This window comes from Sceloporus occidentalis, unplaced genomic scaffold (assembly GCF_023333645.1).
Source record: "Sceloporus occidentalis isolate IW3139 unplaced genomic scaffold, rSceOcc1.0.p SCAF_1, whole genome shotgun sequence".
Lineage (NCBI taxonomy): Eukaryota > Metazoa > Chordata > Lepidosauria > Squamata > Phrynosomatidae > Sceloporus > Sceloporus occidentalis.
In genome coordinates, this window is record NW_028316981.1 from 26140248 (window position 1) to 26160487 (window position 20240).

At 45.9% G+C, this 20240-nt stretch overlaps 2 protein-coding genes across 5 annotated transcripts in view; both read right to left on the minus strand.

The window, feature by feature from the left end:
• Positions 1-68: 68 nt before the first annotated feature.
• On the minus strand, positions 69-9408 carry LOC149321257 (tRNA (34-2'-O)-methyltransferase regulator WDR6-like). Of its 4 annotated transcripts, none has more exons than XM_089518444.1 (7): positions 9375-9408; positions 8238-8356; positions 3566-5984; positions 2191-2286; positions 1771-1887; positions 1084-1202; positions 69-558 (listed from the first exon to the last, which is right to left on the minus strand). In XM_089518444.1, exons 2-7 carry the CDS (start codon positions 8302-8304, stop codon positions 71-73), a joined length of 3306 nt encoding a protein of 1101 aa, XP_089374570.1. In that variant the 5' UTR covers positions 8305-8356; positions 9375-9408; the 3' UTR covers positions 69-70. The 4 variants fall into 4 exon arrangements, with proteins under 4 accessions (XP_089374570.1, XP_089374553.1, XP_089374576.1 ...); XM_089518427.1 differs by lacking the exon at positions 9375-9408 and adding an exon at positions 8897-9248; XM_089518450.1 differs by lacking the exons at positions 2191-2286; positions 9375-9408 and adding an exon at positions 8897-9248.
• Positions 9409-13284: 3876 nt separating this feature from the next.
• Positions 13285-20240, minus strand: part of LOC149321258 (transmembrane prolyl 4-hydroxylase-like) — a 34532-nt gene continuing 27576 nt past the window's right edge. Inside the window, exons 7-9 of the mRNA XM_089518462.1 lie at positions 19670-19760; positions 16692-16815; positions 13285-15935 (exon numbers count right to left, since the gene is read on the minus strand). Coding sequence (XP_089374588.1) covers positions 15718-15935; positions 16692-16815; positions 19670-19760 — 433 coding nt within the window. The 3' untranslated portion in view covers positions 13285-15717. The remainder of the gene's footprint in view (positions 15936-16691; positions 16816-19669; positions 19761-20240) is intronic.

Genomic DNA, 20240 nt, shown 5'->3' on the forward strand with positions numbered 1-20240 from the left:
GCTTTTCTGCCTGGGTGACAAACATACCTGCTTTTTGGCATTTCCCACCCAATTAAATAACTTCATACTCTCACACACCACCATTTATTTCTGCACCTTGTTCCTTCAGGCTGCAAGAGAGTACTTCCAGACCCTGGCCACATAACACACTGCCATAGTTGCACCCCTCTATTTCCCAGCATTCCAGGGCAGCCACATCAGCCACATGGCAGAACTTGCTGCAGACAAAAGACAGGCTATCCTCACAAAAGTGCCAGAGTGTCAGGCGCTGGTCCACAGAAGCAGAAAGGAGGAAGTCTTTGGGTAGGAGTTTCAGGCCCGTCACATGAGCTGCGTGGGCTCCAAGCCTTGAGAATGTTCTGAGGATGCAGATGCCAGTCCCAGCAACAGACTGCCCACCAGCGGTGCTTTTGGCATTCACATCAATAATGCTGAGCGAGATGGAACCATCATCACTGCCACTGGCAACAAAGAAATGCCCACCTGCCATTTCCTGGATGTGGAGGCTATTCACCCCACAGCTGTGAGCCTGAGTAGTCAACACTGGAGTTCCCAGGGCTGTAAAACATAAAAGGGAAGGTTATTTTTCTACTCTGAAATTTATGGCTTCTTTCCACTTGGGGACTCTCCCTAGAAGCCAAGATGATGAAACTGAGACTGTTGTACTTTGGCCATATCATGAGAAGGCAGGACTCTTTAGAAAAGTCAACAATGTTTTGCAAGGTGGAAGGCAGTAAGAAAAGAGCAAGACTCCGTTACAGGTGGATAGACCCAATCAAGAAAGCCACGGCCCTGAATTGGCAAGACCTGAGCAGGGCAACAGATAACAGAGTGTCTTGAAGCTCTCTTTTTCATATTTGCCATTGAGGCAGTTAACACTATCAGCACCACTCCTGGCATTTTTAATGGGAAAGGCAGGATATAGATTTAGCTAATGAACAAATATTAAAATATAGTGGAAGTGTACAAGGCTGGAGAGGGACACTAGGCTGACCAGAGCTCTCACTCAACATTTTTAAAAGAGAAGGTAAGTGTGGGAGAATAAAAAAGTACATTGGGAGTATGAAAGGTGTAATCACCTACCCAGGAGCTCCAGCTCTTTGCTTTCTGCCCTTATGACCTCAGCAACAAGGTTGAGGGTATCAGTGATGTCCCAAAATGCAATGCTCCCATCTGTGGCTGCACTGCCCAAGAAGTGTCGCCTGTGGATATACCATATATATGAAAGAAAAATGCCTTGGTGAAATCAGTTTTCTAAGTCCATGAAGCCCAATTCTACTTTTGCTTCTCAACTGTGCAAGTAATATTGGACATCTGTAGAGATCACCTTCTATGAATGGACAATGTTAAAAAATAATTATCACTTTCAGTATTTTCTACATTTCAGTTGCCTCTGATAAAAGCGGGGGGGGGGGGGGGCAGTCCACAAAGCTTATGCTACAAATTATTTTTCTCAGCCTCAAAGGTACTACAGGATTCCTTTTTCTCTCTTTAGACTGAAACAGGCTAACACTGTGTCTTTGAATACTATTCTGATCTCACTATTTATATCCGCACCCGACATGAATATGTGTACCTGCCAAATTAAGAAAACACCCGATGAAGGGGACTGTTATCCATGAAAACTTTTGTGCTAAGTCTGTAAAGGATCATAGGACTCTTGTTTGTTTCTGATGCAACTGATTAACACAGCTCCCCCTCTGGAAATTATGGGAGTCATGGGAGATGCACCCACAGGCACACAGGGAAATGGAGATACTTCATTCTCACCTTTTTCCACTTGTAGTCTGGTGCACAAAGGCCTGGACCTTCAGGACACAGTGCTGGTGGTGAAAGGATTCTGCTATAAGCATCAGCTTCTGGACACGCTCCAGCAGCAGGAAAAGTCTGTGCAATTGTGCAAGGGGACAGTGAAGACAAAGAAAGAAGGCTTAGAGGTTAAAGAATTTACAGGTGTCACATTCTCTGTATGGGTATTAAGAACTGAAGCTACATTCCAGCTCCTTGCTGTTTATGTTTCCTGCTCTAGTTTGGGGAAAGTGGGGGACTAAGAAACGTAAACAGCAATGACTCCTTGTTCTGTCTTTCCCGCCTCTGTTCCTCCTATCATGCATCATTTCTGGATATTTTTCTGGGGAGACGGGCAGTTTATTCTAAGCATCCAAGAAGAGCCCGGTCACCCCATCTTACCGCACAGATCCATCACTGCAGGCAGCTGCGAGGAAGAATGAGGGCCCAGGCAGCTTGGCATTTTCAGCACCAGTCAGCACCACAATAGACATATACCTAGAACACAGAAGTAGTAGTCTATCATCCTCTTTTGGCTTGCCATCTACTGGCAGATTTTCAACAGTGAAAAAATTCATACAGACTGGAAGTTATCAGTGACTGCCTGGTATGAGAAGTTTCCCCATTCTCTCTTGATGGCTATATGGCTTTTGTTGTTGTGTGTCATCAATTCAATTCAATGTATAGCGACCTATGAATGAGAAACCTCTGAGAGAACTTAACACCCCTGCTCAGGTTTTGCTAACTCAGGACTGCAACTTCCTTTATTCAAACTGCCCAGAATGCAGTTGTCTTCTTGTGCCGTCAGTTTTGTCCCTCTCAGTGACTCATGCTTCTAATTACAGACCATCACAATGAGGAAAAGAAAATGCTGCCTTTGGTATAAATTAAGAATCTGTGGGAATAATTTTACATAATTTATTCTGCTTCTGTTGTTCCTTGTGGGAACAAAGAAGCAAAAAGTGGTATAGAACACTGCAGCCCTGCCACCTGGAAATCCTGTTCATCGCTCTCTCTCTTTCCCCTGCCCAGGTTTAACTTCAGAGCCAGAGGTCTTGGAATTGTAGCAGTGGAGTCAAAAATGTGGTGGAAGCAAGATGAAAAAGCTCATGCATATGTCAGCATCCACCATCATGCAAGGAGCAGCTGCTGGCCCTTGAATGCCCGTTTCTAAAGGCCTGGCTTCTGGGGGTTCTGAGAACGGAGGCACTTTGGGAGGGACGGCTCAGAGGCTACCAGTACTACATGGAAGCAACTGACTAAGAGAAGTCAACCCTCCCAGAGCACTTCAGTTGCAAGAATGTCCCTGCAACTTCTTCCCACCATCAGAGGCTTAGCATTCTCAGAGCCAGTGGCTGCTACCTTCTCCCTCTGAGCAGGCATGGAGAACATACCACTACTAGTGTAACTGACCACTACTCTGCCACAGTGCACCACAGAATGCTGGTCTGAGATCCATCAGACACTGCTTGCACACTTTGTCTTGTGCTATATCCCTGTGTTAACCAGCATTACTTCTGTTTTGTTTTTGGCTGTTGGTGTTTTGCACACAAATTAGTTCTCTTAAACATGCAGTTGTGTTGGTGTTGCATCTGTATTCAGTTCACAGTTGTGGAGGCAAAGTTCCACAACCAGGCATATGGGTCAGATTGCAACAGCTGCAACCTATGCATCCCTTAAATCTGTAAATGCAATTTTCAGGCACTTGCAGTGTTGGCATTGCCAATGCACAGCCATGCTCAAGAAAATCAGGTACTGGAGAAAGCATCACTTTTACCTGGTTTCTGGATCCATTTTGATGCACTTGTGTTTATTCTTCATGCGGTCCCATTGCTCATCTAGGCGGTGGGATGCCACGTGGGCCAGCTGACAGGCTACACCACTGCGTGACCTGTGACTTGGGCTGAGCAGCAGTCGGTAGCACTCAATCTGGGCCCGGCCTCCAGCTGAGAAAAGCACAGTGGAGATACTTTCTGCCTCTGAACATGGGATATTGTTCTTGGCCACAGCCAGAGCCCTCACACTGGAGATGTGGTCGTTGATGGTTGTGAGCTGGGTCATCAAGTGGGACTGCACCCCAAAGGCTAGGATGTTGACCGTGTTGTCCTCGCTCCCTGTGGCAAGGACGCTGACCAGCTCCTGCCTGGATGCTCTCAGAGTTCCAACGTGGCACACGCAGGTCAGCTCCCGGCCATGCAATGACTCTTTGAGGACACACTGCCCACTGGGTGCATCACTGCTTTGGTACATCACCACGTCCCCAGATTTGATGTATGCAAAGGTCTCTGCAGAGATGCTGTGGGTGTAGCTCCAAGAGCGGTGGCCACCACCACAGGGGATAAGGAGCAGTGTCTCATTGGTGGTGGCACTCCAAAGCACAAAATGAGCAGCATGGAATCCTAGGACCAAGGTACTCCCATCTGGAGCAAAGCGCAGCTCTTCCAGCCACTCCAGGCCTCTGCAGGGCTTGTGCTTCCTGAGCATCTGGAGTTGCTGGCCCTGCACTTGGAGCTGGCGGTAGCAGCCATCCCGGCCTGTGCTGTAGACAAAATCCCCTTGGCAGGTGACAGAAGTCACACCAAGCTTCCCATGAAGGCCAAAGAGCAGAGAGACAGGGCCATCAGAACATAGCTCAGGCATGTCACAGATAATGTGTGACTCAGAGTGGTCCAGTTCACGTCTCCCCGACACCTTCTCCCAGGTAAGAGCCGGCTTGCATGCAAACAGCATTACAGAGCCCCTGCGATCTCCACAAAGCAGAAGCTCCCCCTGGGGCAGGAAAACAGCACAGGTGTGCCATCGCTTTTTGCAGAGAGGCAAGAGGAAGCACTGCTTCACCACCACAGTCACTCTTTCATGTGGGTGGCAAGAAACTTCCAGCCATAGCATAGCACCAGCAGGGCCAGAAGCACAGAGACTGCAAGTATTAGTGCCTTGTCCTGGAAAAGGGGCCCAGTTCAGGCTGTGCACTTTCCCCTCATACAAGTGGAGCTCCATGCTTTGTATGGGGCTGTGGAGAGGGAAGATTTTGACCTGTCCTGACAGATTACCCATGGCACACAAAACGCAACCACCAACAAGCCCAGACACTTCCAGGAGACCGTAGGACCGATAGGCAGAATCCTCAAGGATCAACACCCATGTTTTTGAGGTCAGGTCATAGGCATAGAGAGTCCCAGCATCAGTCAGGACCAGAAGATGGTTGACATCTACAAGTTTTACCACTCTGGGCGATCCTTCTCTCTGAGGCGAAGAGAAGTTCAGTCGCACGAGAGCATTCCTGTCGGTCCTCTGACCCTTCAGGTTCCAACGCTTAATACCAGAGTCAGCCCCGCCTGTGAACACCCAGCCTCGCCCCTCATGCACAGCCACGGCCCAAAGGCCACGGCCCTTGTGTCCCATGAAACTCTGCACAATCTCACCATGGTAGTCCCACACAAGACAAGCTGAATCCTCCCCAATGCTGATGATGTAGTCTCTCAGCAGCCTAACAGACCAGACCCTTGCTTGATGCCCATAGCAGACCAACAAGCATGGGACATGATCGGGGGGTGCTCTGAGGTCACCAATGCCCCACAGCCTCAGGCTTCTGTCGTCCGAGGCTGAAGCCAAGATATTTTTGCTCTCCATGAAGCAAATGCTGAAGATGACACCTTTGTGACCACTGATCCTGCAGCGGGGCTTTATCCTGCCTGGGCCCTCAACTGGGTCATCCATGCTCCAAATCACCAGCTGGTTGAAGACAGTTCCTGCCACCAGAACCAAAGTGTCCCAGCTGCTTCCCACCAAGTGGGCAGAGTAGAGGATGCACTTCTCTTGGCAGTGCACTTCTCGAAGGACCCTCTGGCCAATACAGTCATACAGGGCCACTGAGTTGTGGCCCAGGGCCAAAGCCATGCAGCTGGGCATCTCAGCTTTGCTCTCTAGCCACTGCAAGTCCCAGATCCAGTCATGTATCTCAGTGAGAGGAAAGACCTCCGTTATGTTCACTAGTCCATCTTGGAAACTGAGCCGTATGACAACAAGACTTTTACCTCCAAAAATGGCCACACTGGTGGATGCTTTGGTTTCTGGAACCACATTTTGCTGTTCCTTGATACCATGGATGTTGTAGCTCCGAAGGACTTGTTTAGAGCATCTCACTGAGTGGATGACATCAGGCTCCAGAGAGTAGATAGCTATGTTGGGTCCTTCACCTGGAAGAGGACGAAAGGCCAGAATCATCACACTGAAAAAAGGATTGGAGTTCTGCACACTTATTTGAATAATACCCATCCTCACAGGTGAGATCAATGCAACTTCTAATGCCGAGGCCCATGACATGCAGTACCATCTCCACTTTGCCAGATGTGGTACTGTTTCAGATGCAGCCTTTCTACTATTACAAACTTTGCAAAGCCCCCCCCCCCCCCCAATCCCTGAATAGTCTCCTTAGAAATGTGTCTTCTGTAATTTTGCCCCCATGGACACCAGATCATCTTGTGAGCCACCTTGGGTCCCTTTCACAGAGAAATGTGGCATTAAGGGCAGGACTCTGACAGATGGAAGGGAAGGGGGCACTCCAGCTTCTGTGTTATGTCTTTGAAGTTAAAAAAAATGTGAATTCTGATTGGTATCACATTTTGTACAGTCTCAGAAAGCAGCATCTTCCTGGCAACCATCTTTTCAGTCCTGAGCAAGGAGCATCCAGGGTCTCTGGGTTCCTGCTTATCACTTCTTTGCCAACCCTGGACCTGGGCTACTACACTTTGTCTACTAATACAGTAGAGTCTCGATTATCCGACGTAAACTGGCGGTCCCCTAGTCGGATAGTCGAAAAAGTCGGATAATCCGGGGGGTCATAGGAAAAGCCTTACTGCTTGCAGCCTGGTGGTGGTGGTGGTGCTCGGGGCGGTCGGGGCCTGCAGCCTGGTGGGGGTGGCGCTCAGGGCCGCAGCCGGCTCCGCATCTGCGGCCTGATGGGCTGCTGCGGCCTGGTGCTCCGCGCCTGCGGCCTGGTGCTCCCGCCCGCCGACTCGCTTGGAGCCTGGTGCTGGGGGTGTGGTCAGGACTCAAAGCCACGCCTACCGACCAGTCCGACGTCGGATGAACCGGAATGTCGGATCAACGAAGGTCAGATTAACGAGACTCTACTGTATTTCCTATACCATTTATGTTTGGCTTTTCAACTGGGTAGAAAACTTGACTTTGCAGCACACCTACAACTAGACCGGTGGTGGGCTATACAAGACTCGACAAGCACACATGCCTCCATCATGCCTGGGGCCAGCAGCTGTTGACAGACCCTCCCTCCAGGTTCCCCAGAGGGAGAACAAGAGCAGCCAGTCACACCTCCATCCGCTCAGGCTTAGTTGCTGCTGAACTACATTTCCCATCCTCCTCGTTTTCCATCACTTTCTCCTTGGGTATCGTGTTTCATTCAGATTGTAAACCTGAAGGCAGGAACTGATGGATTAACTATTCGTAAATTCTGAGAGCTTTTTTATTTTGTTTTTGGGCTAAAGCAGTGGTTCTCAAGCAATGAGACAGGCAGGACCCCTGGGTGTGTGTGCAAGAGTTACTCAATGGGGGCACAAAACATGGAGGCCCTGCTCCCTCCTTCTCCACCTCCCACACTTTTTTATGTGTAAAATTGACACATGCATTGAATTTACTTAAATAAAATTGTTCTAATTTGAACATTATTTTCTTATAAAATATTATGGTACATGAATGTATGAATGAAAATATGCACCAAAAAACAAAATATTTTTATTCATATACTTGGTTGCAAGGGGGGGTGGAGAATGATGTCCATGTGTAGATATAAAAGAGGGCCCCAAGGATAAAAAGTTTGAGAACCACTGGGCTAAAGGGCAGTGTATAAATGCTTCAAGCTGATAAACAAGTGGCCCATGAGCCACAAGGGTTTGTGCTGCATGTTGGGTTTTGTATCACCAAACTCTGATGTTACAGCAGTACCGGTGGCAACAACTTTAAAACGCACAATTTTCCTTTGATTTTAAAGCAGCACCACGCTTTTAGGAATAGAGTTCTGCTTGGAAACAAAGCACACACTGTGGAGTCAAAGGCTTTCATGGCCGGCATCCATAGTTTTTTGTGGGTTTTTCGGGCTATGTGGCCATTTTCTAGAAGAGTTTATTCTTGACACACACTCTCTACAAAAGACATTCTTTTAAAAAAAGAAAAGCCTTGTGCTATGGAAATTCAGGAGCAGCGGCTTACAAGTTAAAAACCGAGTTGCCGTTGTCCTTTTGCCAGTGGAAAGGTGCAGCTTTCCATCCTAGCCACTGAAGTTGCCCACTTTTAAACTTAGACCATGTTTGGCTTTACTGAGTTACCAAGGCCATATCTGACACACAGGGTCTCAGTGCCCACCTGCAAGCTGTGCATGGTGACTCACAAGGGCATTCTGTGCCACCATGGCATCAATTAAGAGGACACCCTACCTGCCACAAGATGATCTCCCACGATCTCCAGAGCAGTGATAGGTGCCAGCAGCAATTCTGTTTCCATTGCAGTGGATCCGTGATGATTCTTTTCCTCTTAGATTAGGGCATCCAGACTTCTGAGGAAGGAAAAGAACAATAAACACTGCTGTGGATTGCATCAATGCAGGTTCGAGAATGAAGGAAAGCACTGCTTTTCAGCTTAGACAACAACAATTATCCGGAGCAAAAGAGAGTAAGATGTGGCCCTCTTTGTAGCCGGCATAGTTGGTTCCAAAGGTGCTACACAGGATCCCTTTGCAATCAAGCATTTTTGAACAGCACCAAAAACGAAGCTCACCCCAGGGCAGGGGCTCCCCAAGTCAGAGCCAACTGGCAGGCACTCAGTGGCAACCTCTGGCTGCATCTACACTGCAGAAATAATGCACTTCGACACCACTTTAACTGCCATGGCTCAATGCTATGGAATCCTGGGGTTTGTAGTTTAGCGAGATATCTAGCCTTCTCTGTTTGAGTGCTCAGGTGCCTCTACAAACTACAGATCCCCAGACTCCATAGCATTGAGCCACAACAGTTAATGTGGTGCCAAAGTGCATTACCTCTGCAGTGGGGAAGGAGTGGAGCTCCCCAGCTGTACTACAGCTCCCAGCACTCCTCACCACTGCTGACTGGGCTCATGGGAATTGTTGTTGTTGTTGTTGTTGTGTGTCTTCAAGTTGTTTCTGAATTGGGGTGATCCTAAGGTGAACCGAAGAGCCAGTGTGGTGTAGTGGTTTGAGTGTTGGAGTATAACTCTGGAGAGCAGGGTTTGGTTCCTGGGTTGGCTGTGGAAACCCACCGGGTGACCTTAGGCAAGTCACACTCTCTCAGCTTCAAGGGAAGGCAATATTAAGACCTTGGGCAAAGTCACTCTCAGCCTCAAAGGAAGGCCATGGCAAGGCCTTGGGGGGCCAAGTCACTCTCTCTCAGCCTCGGAGGAAACCCAGTGGGCTTCCATGGCAGAGCAGGGATCCGAGCCCAGGTCCCCAGAGTCTTAGTCCAGTAGCGCTCAAATCCTGGGCCAGGCTGGCTCCCATTCAATGGGGATAAGAGTCCAGGAGGCACCATGGGCTCAAGAGGAGGGCCAAGGTTCCTTACCTTGCCTCGCCTCCCCAACGTTCCACGGGCGCCGCGTCAGGACCAATCAGAAGGCCGCTTCCCGGTTCTCCTCCTTCGGGGGGACGCCATTGGCCAGAGGGCCTCCCAATCGCCTTCTTCCCGCCAGGAAATGTTCTTAAAGGGACAGAGACGCCTTTCACAAGACATCCAGCGTGGCCTAGCGGCTTGAGCGTTGGGCCAGGGTTCGATTCCCAGCGCAGCTAAGGAAACCCACTGGGGGCCCTGGGCAAGTCACGCTCTCTCAGCCCCTCAGGGGGAGGCAGAAGGTCCCCCGAACAAATCCTGCCAAGAAAACCCCAGAATAGGGCCACCTTAAGGTTGCCTAAGTCAGAAAGGGCTCTGGGAAGAGAATGTCCAAGGTGCCCGGTTCTGCCACCTTTCCTCCTGTTGGCAGCCTGTGTCCCATGTGCCTCCAAAGCCCATGTGCCACATCAGAATAAGAACCATTTGCCCCAAGTGTCCTGGAGGCACCAGAGCCTGTTTGATCTTGGGAACTAAGCAGGCAGCCTGAAGGAAGTGTCCATGCCTTTGGGTGAATGTGGGAGCTAGCAATTCAGAGGGAGGGCCAAAGGGGTCTGATCAGAAACTAGAATTCAAAGACATAGCCGTGTCAGTGTCTGGAATCAGTACATAGAGAGACCTGGTAGCACCTTTGAGACTCACTGCAAGAAGGAAGCAGGCAGCAGGAGCTTTCCTAGTGCCACCAAACGCATCTGAGGAAGCAGACCGAAGAAGTCTAGGAAAGCTCATGCATGCTGCCAACTTCTTTCTTGCAGTTAGTCTCAAAGGTGCTACAAGGTCTCTCTACTTATCAGAAACTAGCATGGCAGCTATCTGGAGGGTCCTAAGAAAGAAGGGAAGCTACAAACAACGGACAGGGCTGGGATCCAAGAAGTCGAACTTGAGTGCTCACTAGTATGTCTTTACTCTTTAGGATCTTGTCTAGTGCTTTCATAGCTGCCTTTCCCATTCCTAGTCTTCTTTTGATTTCTTGGCTGCAGTCTCCATTCTAGGTCCCTGGGGAATACAATAAACTGGTTTTATGGCAGAGGGAGGCGTCTTCTCATTCCCTGGTTTCCTACTCTAGGCCATCACAGGGGGCTACAGAACAGAGAAGTGGGTTTCTCTCTCTCTCTGGGTGGTATGCTGGGGAGAATGGGTTAAGCGGTGCTCCTAAAGACTGGAGAGGGATAGTCCTCTCTCAGGCTGGTACTGCACGGAAAACTGGATCTGCTTTCCCCTGGATCCCAACATTCAGAGGGAGAGAGAGTTTGCCTGGTTTATGTACTGACTCACCTACTTGTTCCCTCTGGCTGGCCAGCTGTTGCAGTTGGGGTAAGAGACAGAGAGTACTGATGGCTTTCCTATTGTTTTTAGGAGCAGTGGACATCAAATCACTGATTTTAAAAGCAACTAATGTAGTGGCAATAGAGAGATGCTGTGGCTCAAGTAGTTAAGACGCTGACTCTGTTGACTGCAAGATTGGCAGGTTGGCAGTTCGAGGCCCTTGTGCCACATGATGGGGTGGCCTCCCATCACTAGTCCCAGCTTCTGCCAACCTAGCAGTTTGAAAGCATGGAAATGCAAGAAGATAAATAGGTACCACTCCAGTGGGAAGGTACAACAATGTTCTGTGCAATCATGCTGGCCACGTGATTACAGAGTAGTCTTTCACAACGCTGGCTCTTTGGCTCAGTAATGGAGATGAGCATTGCCCCCTATGGTCGGACACAACTTGACAACCTTGTCAACGGGGAATGCCTCTACCTTCAATACAAATAATGCAGATAAGACATGGAAGGATTGCGTGGAGTAGCAGGGGGCTTTGTTGGGACTTTGACATTTAAGGCAAAATTATCCACAAACAATCTAATAAACTGAGGCTTTGAGAAACAGTTGTTGTGGAGAGTAAGAGCAGCTACAAATGGTATTCCTAATCCTTGAGCTCAAACCAATTGAACAGACAAGCGGTGGGTTTCCAACTTTTATTGGCAGGAAAGACAGCCTGACATCTGTGCATGGGATAAAAAATAAATTAAATAAATATTAAATAAGGAAAAAATAATAACTTACTTGGAAATACAGAAGTGTCAAGAACACACAGTAATATAAAAAAACCAATGCTGATCAGTGAGCTATAAATGCAACCAGCAACGTAAGGGCACTCGAACTAGCTAATATCAGCAAGAGGTTCTGTTGTTGGTTTGGGTCCACAGGTCACGCCTTTGGGCAAAGCAAACCATTGTACTGAGGCCACCTTCCCATTCCATTGCAGTGCAGTGCAGGTGGCTGAGATCCAGGAAACACCATGCCAAGACCCTGGGAACTGCAATCCTCAAGCCATGCAACAGCATTTCTGGCTCAGGGGCTTCAGTATTTTTGGATTACAATCTTAAGGTTAAAATCACACTTCTACCCACTAAATGGCTTCTTTAAGCAACAGAAAATTCCTACGTGCTTTTCTATCAGTCTAGCTAGTAACATGGAAATACCACAGTCAAGAGGTGAATGCTCTCTCTAGGGCAAGCAAACACACACACACACGCACTGCAAAGTCCTAGTTCAGAAACAGCAGCAAAGAAGTGAATCTCTTTTGCATTCAATCCATTTGTATTTTAGTAGTACTACATGAGACAGGACATTTCAACCCAGTCTAGGTTCCTTCTACTATTCAGCAATTCAAGGGAGTATCAACGAACTAGCAAACCACCTAAGATGTACTGAATGGCTCATTTTGCTTATGTGATAACATTTCCTGAACCCGGGGATTACCTGCAAAAGCAAGGAATTTCAAGAAAAAGATTACTCATCCTTACCATATTCTATCAACAGAGTTTCATCCCTGCCCCAGGCAGCACAGATGGGAATGATGCATCCCTCCAGATAACTGTTGGATTGCAAGCCTCAGCAGCTCAGGCCAGTATGGCCAGTGGTGAAGAATGCTGGGAGCTGCAGTAAGAACATCTGAAGGACCTCAAGGTTCCCAACCTGCCTTACAGGTTAATTGCAACAAAGCCACATCTTAAACATACTTCATGAACATAAATTGCACTACACTCAGTGAAGTCTATAGGCACATGGTTGAGGACTGGGAGGATAACTGTTTCATTTCAAGAAGTGTGGCAGGCATCTCTTCTTCTAGCAGGATTGCGGAATGGTAACAAGCCCTGTTAACTTCACACAGTTATAAAACACACTGCTACTACTGTTGCAGACTTGCACAGCTTATGACCCACCAAGCTAAAGATAGGCTGCCAGGATTTTGAGTCACCTCTCACTTTTGTCATTTGCCTAGGAAGACAAAAACAGAGAAGGACAAATGTTAAGCTTCTGCCAGGTCACAACACACCTGGTGGGCTGTGCTTGACTTGGCAAGTCACAGATTGTGCAAGCCTCTAACTAAGGCAGCAGTCAAGGACAGCAACAACAATAATACATGTTACCACACATTCATCGAAGCTAAGTCCATTTCCTGCAGGGGCAAATTTCTCAAGATACAAGCATCAACACTGCTCACTAACATCAGCCTTCTTCCTCAGTGAGACTTACAAATAGGAAGGGCAACATCTTGCAGCCTTCTTCGTCACTCAGCCCTTTGGACAGCAGCTGATACATTTGGCTGGAACACTGAGCACAAGCCTCTGGTATAGAAAAGGGCAATCAAGATGGTCAAGTTGCAGCACAAGAAAACATACACAGGCCTGTTACAGACTGCCAAAATAAAGCTGCTTCGGGTCTCTTTGGAGGTATGCTGTTTAAATGATGCATGCATCCTAAGAGTCCGGAAGCTGCACCAAAGCTGCACTCCAGTGCTTAGGAACTGAGTGTGGCTTTGGCGCGACCTCCGGACTCTTAGGATGCATGCATCATTTAAACAGCATACCTCCAAAGAGACCCGAAGCAGCTTTATTTTGGCAGTCTGTAACAGGCCACAGTTTAGGGCATTCTCAGTTTAGGAAAAGAAGGTAATAAAGACATAAAGACAATATAGGTATGTAAAAATAAGCATGGTCTGGGGAGGAAAGACGGTAGAAAGTACTTCTTGACAAAATGTAAAATTAACGTATGGAGTTGCTAAAAATGACAGCTACTGTAGATGGTTTAAAAAATGGATCAGACTAATTACTGATGGATTTGCCAATGAACTGCAACTTAGCCATGGAGCTACATGGAACTGCCATGTACAGAAACACTGTGCCTCTGAATGCCTATTGCTGGGGAGCAACAACAGGAAGAGCTGTTGTCTTTCTGCCCTGCTTAAGGGCTCCCTACAGGTACCTGGGTGATCATGGTGGAAAATAGGGAGCAGGCTTACATACAGGACTTTGGCCCAATTTAACAGACTGGGCTCCTTCCAATCTGCACAGATTTATGTACCGTATATACTAGATTATAAGTCAACCTCATGTATAAGTTGAGGGCAGGTTTTATGGTTAAAATGCTGTTGTTATGGCCCATGGATAAATTGAGGGTAAAACTCTGGGGTGTGTAACAAAAGATCTAAAGGATGAAGCACAGGAAAACGATGCCAAAGAACTAACAAAATTCCAGCAGGCATAACTGTTTGTGCTCACTGTAAAGGTTGGATGGATGAGAGGTTGAGGGAAGGTCATTGCTTCCAGGACAGATTCTACTCTTGCCTTTTACCAGGGAATGGTTCCTTTTTCATAAGGGTTAAAGTACACTGACCCATAGTCATCTCAGGTTATTTGGGTCTATTTTCTGACTAAAATTTCTAGACTTATACATGAGTCTATACAGTAAATCTATTAGCAAGAAGATGTTATCACTGAGCATGCCATTGGCAAACCAAAAAGGAAATGGAATAGAATATTTCTTAGGCAAAAACAAACTGTTCCCAGACTTACAATGAAAAAACTGTGAACACAAATCAAGTTATTGAAGTAAAAATCTCAACAAATACAGCACACCAGCTGCTATTGCACATTTCAGTACTTTCGTTTTCCGCCTGATAATCAACACAATAAACATTTCAGAACCATGCTCTTATTTAGAACCATGTCTGACCCTGAGAAAAATTCTCCAGGATGAGTATTAAAAATCATCTGGAATGATTCAGTATCTTCACAATCTCTATATCTTCCTTAACATACAGCTGCTTAAGGTCTTTCTATATGAGTACAACCAGCCCTCTGTATCCATGAATTCTTTATCCACGGAGTCAATCATCAGTGGCTTGAATTTTTTAATATATATATATATATATATAAATTTCAAAAAGCAAGCCTTGATTTTGCCATTTGATAAGGTTCACCATTTTACTATTCACTATAATTAATGGGGCTTGAACCATTCAAAGATTCTAGTATCCATGGAGAGGTCCTGGAATCAAACCTAAGCAGATACCAAGGGGCTACTGCATGTACGGAAGCCAGCTCTCCTATACAAAAGTGGCTAGAGATAAGCCCCATGAAACCTAATGGAGCTTACTTTTAAGCAGACACACATAGGAGTGCACTGCAAGATGATGACTTGGTCCTGTAAGAGTTAAAAACAACATTCCATAGAGAGCAATTGAGATTCAGAACCAGAAATAGTCAATATCAGTTTGCTGATATAGGATCTTACTGCTATTTGGATCTGTAAATGATGAGTTCTTGAGCGAAAGGATCCAAGTTCCCTTGCACAGAGCAGGGAGATCTTGTCAAGGCATAAGAGAAGGGCAAGTGCCAGGAATGCAGCTACAAGGCCAGCTAATCAAGGAGGAAAATAACTCCCTTCCAGTGCATTAAATGTGGCTCAGGATGAAGAAGAGTAAAAATCCTGAGGCTTGCTTGAACATGCCATGGGTAGGGATCACTCCAGACCCAGAACTTCCTGCAGCAAAACCTACTATTCAGTAAAGAGAAAAGGGGCAAGTGTGGTGCTGTGGTTTAAGGATTAGACTAGATGAGGGTTCAATTTCCCGCTCTACCATAGAAACCCACTGATGACCTTGGGCAAGTCACACACTCTCAGCCCCAAAGAACCCTGTGATAGGTTTGCCTTAGGGTTGCCGTAAGTCAGAAGCGACTTGAAGGCACACAACAACAGCAACAACAAATACCCTAAAAGGCCAGCCATGGCATTTCTCCTGCTTATTCTATTACTGGTTTTCCCCTAAACTGAACTCATGACCATGAGTATCCATCCAAAGCTTTGCATCCTCCCGTCTAATCAGAAATGCAAGACCAGAGCATAGCTAGCACTCTTTGTGGAAGTATGTAGGGATGGGGAAAGGGTGAGAAAGGAGCAATTACAGGGCTGACTGGCTAGTGCAAAAAAAGTTTCTTCTGAGTCAGGGAAGAGGCCTCTCCACGCACTAAAGTTCTACATGCACATGGCTGTAGGATTTGTCCACAGTCCACTCGTTCTGGTCCTCTTCCTCCTTGTTAGTGTATCGAGCCATCTCGTCTTGGAACTGGAGCTGTCGTCGCTTGTTGGGATCAACATTGATCCAATTGTTGGCAATCCACTTGGTTCCTTCAGTGACCAAGCAGCCTCCATGCAAGGAATATTCATCTAGGTCACCCACCCAACCTGCAAGAAGACAAGAACTCATAAATTACTCCAGACTTTCACATGATTATAAGTCAGCCTTCTAGATTTCTCAGTTAGCCAACTTCATCAGAATTCAGCATGAGGAAAATTCTTGTAAAGAAGTGGTTGCATGGCTATTGCAGCAAGATCACTCTTAGCACAATTCTGGAAATCTGATCAACTACCTACTGTTGATGACTGGTTATTAAAAATCCAGGACATGATCGAAATTGACAGATTAATGCAGTTTATAAATGGAAAATCAGAAGAAAATATAGAAAAGGAATGGGAAGTGATCACAAACTTCTGCAAAAAAATATGGAAATGACAAAAGATAAAACTAGATTTAACTCAGACGTAGCCTGACAAGGCTAAGGCTACTTCCACTATTTTCAAAATCTAATAATGTTAGCATTATATATACTGAAATTATCATTAAGATGGCAGTTAACAGAAGTAAAAATAATTTTAAAAAATCAATCACAAGAGCAAATGTTACCGGGGAAGGTCACTTGGAAATAAAGAAAATACACTGAATTGTAGATATTTTGGCTATAAAGATGGTAATATCAATGAATCATAAACCAGTTTCAGTGGAAATTTATTGAAATTTTCTTGTTAGTTTTATTTGTGAAATGAATACTCTGTAAATAATGACAATAATACAGTAAAATATACTGTGCTTTAAAAGTTAAACAATAAAATATTAAAATGGAAAAGAAATAAAGAAGTGGTTGCAGGGAGAGAGAGTATTACCTTCCCCATCTGACAGGTAATTGTACCAGAAGACAGCAGTGCCTTGCAGGGGTTTTACACGTAGGTTTCCCTTATCACAGTGTTTACGAGTGTCACGTAGGTCTATATCATTCTGAATTAAAGACTGGGGTCGGGGAAAAAAGAGAAGAAAATGCTTTCTGAGCTAGATTCCAGGAAAAATACAAATATAAAAATATATCCTTTTCTGCCATTATTCATATCCTCAGATCTCTCATTAGAACAGTTCTATTATTAAGAATTATACTGGGAAATACTGGCTGGAATTCTGTTGGTTAGTTCCAATGAGAGGATGCCAAACAATCAACTGTTGAATGATAAGATGACGTGTAAATGAACCCAATGGATTCAATGGCTCTGCTCTACTAAACAGAACAATACATTTAGATGAGAACTTTTTAAAAATGCAAAATTTGCATTCTAAGTCTGCTCTAATGAATTAATGTGTCAGACTTCAAACTTCTGAATATACATATTTCAGCTTTGATAAGAAAAAGCTCATGGTCCTTTTAAAAAAAAATTCATAATGTCAGAAATTTTCAAACTGATAAGGCAAATCTTGCTGCTGTTGACCCCTATAGTAAAGCAGCAAGATATCAGATATATAGTGGACACTGTTCATACAATCATGTAACACAGTGTGTGTTATTTTGCATGTAAAATATATTGCTATTTGGAGACTGGAAAAATGTGATTTTTTCCCGACAGCGCTGTTACCTTGAGGGGAAAAACTGAATTCCTTCCAAAATAAATCACTACAGGACATTTGTAGTATGATGGTTTGATTATTTGGAAGGACTCTGAAATTACTTCTGTTCAGTTCAATATATCCTTTTACAGTACTGTCAAATAGCACTGCAATGTTAAATAAGTTAAGAAATTAAAATGTATTTTAGGCGCATTATAGACAGCCCAGAAGGGGCAGTCTCACACTGCCACCAGTTGCAGCGTCTGGGAACCGTAGCAGCCAAACAGCATGGTTCCCAGACGCTGCAGAGAAGGAGCGCGAAAATCGTCACTTCTGGGGCGCGACGTGCGGACGCAGAGCATCCGCTATGTCAAAATGGCGGCGGCCGTGTGGAACAGCCGCCTCCATTTTGACATAGTCATTACGCACGAGGGGCAAGGAGCGTGAGGAAGCACCACCCCTCGCGCGTAATGACGGCACCTCATGGGCCCATCTGTAACGCGCCTTAGTTTCCTAAAAATGTACCCCTGATTAATTGGGCATGAATTCTTCTTCTTTTTTTAAAAAAAGACTTACTGTGTTTGGAACAAATCTTAAAATTGGAGATAGCATGGAGGTGGATTACCTGAGATGCGGAGCTGCTACAAAAGATGTATGTATCATTTTAAAAAGAGAGCTAAAAAAATATTTCTTTCTTCACAAAAAGTTGTTATCCACCTGTAAATGTAACTGATTGACTTACAGTACAATCCTATATACATCGCACCCGCGCCATACGCGGGCACGCCATACGCGGCCTTGAGCATACGCGCTCAAGCTGCGGGGTGCACGTGGGGCGGAGCGTCCCATTCAATTGAATGGGCGCGCGCACCCGTTGCACCCTGCGCGCGCCCGCGCCGCCGCGCACAAGTCCCATTGTTTCCAATGGGGCTCGAGCATAGGCGGAATTCGCCTTATGCGGAGGGATCCGGAACGGATCCCCCGCGTAAGGCGAGGACGGACTGTATACTTACTCAGATGTACCATATATACTCGTCTCTAAGTTTAAAAATGTATGCCCAAAAATTGACCCCAAAATTCCAGGTCAACTTGCAGGCTGTACAGACTGGCATTACATGCCAGCCTCAGGGCATAGGGGAGGCTTGGCATCCACATGATGCACTCCCCAACCCTGCCCTTATACTGCCATCACGCCGTGTGACTGGTGTCACGGCGTGATGGCGCTCCTTCAGCGCTGCATCTAGATGACACAACGCCAAAAGGAGCACCAGAAAGTGCCATCATGGCAGCAAAGGCACCCTTTCCGGGGTGCAAAAAGGAGCCGCTTTTTGCAGCTCCTTTTTGCACTGTAGAAATGCCAGATTGGGGCCGCGGCATGTAGTTGCCATGGCCCTGATCCAGCGATGAAAGAGGAGGCTGCAGGCCACCCTTTAGGGGCAGTCTGTTCAGCTCCTTCTTTCTGGGTCACTATAGTAATATGATGGCAGCTCTTTCAGATTTCCCCATGGAGAGAGAGTTTCTTTATCTCTTGAGCCAAGCAGAAAGAATCTTGGGTGATTTACTGATATTGCTGTTCATTTAAGAGTCCCATAAACTTCAACCAGAGTCTCTCTTGCCGCAGGCACACAAAGACACACATAAAACACAAGTTTTATCCTCGACCTATCCACAGGTCATAGCAAAATCCATCATTTTTACCCCAAAACCTGATCTTGACTTATACACGAGGTCGACTTATAGTCGAGTATATACGGTAAGCCCCACTACAGTGGTACCCCGGGATACGAATGCGCCGCCTTACGAAATTTCCGGGTTACGAAAAAAATCCATTTAAAAACATTTTTCCGGGTTACGAAGGTTATTTCGGGTTACGAAAAAAAATTTGGTGCTTTTCGACGAGATTTCACACGGAATCGCGGCTTTCGCTATTAGCGCCTAAGGGCATTTCGGCTAGCGAAAGTTTCCGGGTTACGAAAGCGGCGGCGGAACGAATTAATTTCGTAACCCGGGGTACCACTGTATATTCGGTGGAACCTTGGCCCTTACAAGTGAGTATGCTTTCTCAGATTGCAACCCAAGATTTTAAAAAACTGGGTGACAATACGGTTTTATTTTAAAAAGGTTTTGTAACTCTTCTTTTGCAGCCCCTTTCACATTTTAGGCTCTTTACCTATCCGATTTTCATCTATTTAATGTAAAAAATAATGGCAAATTTTTATTTTATTTTATTTTATTTATTTTTTACAGAAAACTGAGAAGAGAAAATCCTTACCATCTCCTCATAGGTCCTATTGTCAGCAATAGGAAAAGTTGTTTCTCCTCCTCCTGTGACATTATTCAGGTAGAACAGTACTGTCACATAGCTGTGAAATACAGAGCGTTTTACTATAGGTTAGGCTTGGAAGTACTACAAATATTTAACACTTTTCTGGATTGGGGCCTTGTTAAACTGTCTTGATGTAGCTGTTCCACAGGTAGACTCACCTGCTGTATGGCGCTCACAAGGAAGACAGCATTTTCTGGAGATGTCTAGAACAGCTGTCCCTAACTTGATGCTCTTCAGATATCTCCTTCCTACCCCACATGATGGGCAATTGGAAACTGTTGCCTAAACCAACCTTGTAAAGGTGGGCACCAGACTCTGGAAAACTGTTCTAGAACAACTAATGCCATCAGCCCTGCTTTTGTAGCAATCTCCAACATGAAATAAGGATTTAACAGTGGATGTAAATGAAGAAGGTACAATTTCTCTTTTGGTTTCCCAGAGAAACATCAGCTAAGGAAACCATTTCCATGGTTACAAAGCCCAAACATGCATGAACCATTGGCTATCATATGGATGT

What these genes read in the sequence shown, in the direction of transcription:
- LOC149321257 (XM_089518444.1), bottom strand. Translation starts at nt 8,304, where the DNA reads ATGGAAACAGAATTGCTGCTGGCACCTATCACTGCTCTGGAGATCGTG. An exon ending in TGCAGTGATGGATCTGTGCG is followed by an intron (nt 1,888 to 2,190) that starts GTAAGATGGGGT and finishes ACAATTGCACAG; the next exon opens with ACTTTTCCTGCTGCTGGAGC. An exon ending in CAAAGAGCTGGAGCTCCTGG is followed by an intron (nt 559 to 1,083) that starts GTAGGTGATTAC and finishes TATGTTTTACAG; the next exon opens with CCCTGGGAACTCCAGTGTTG.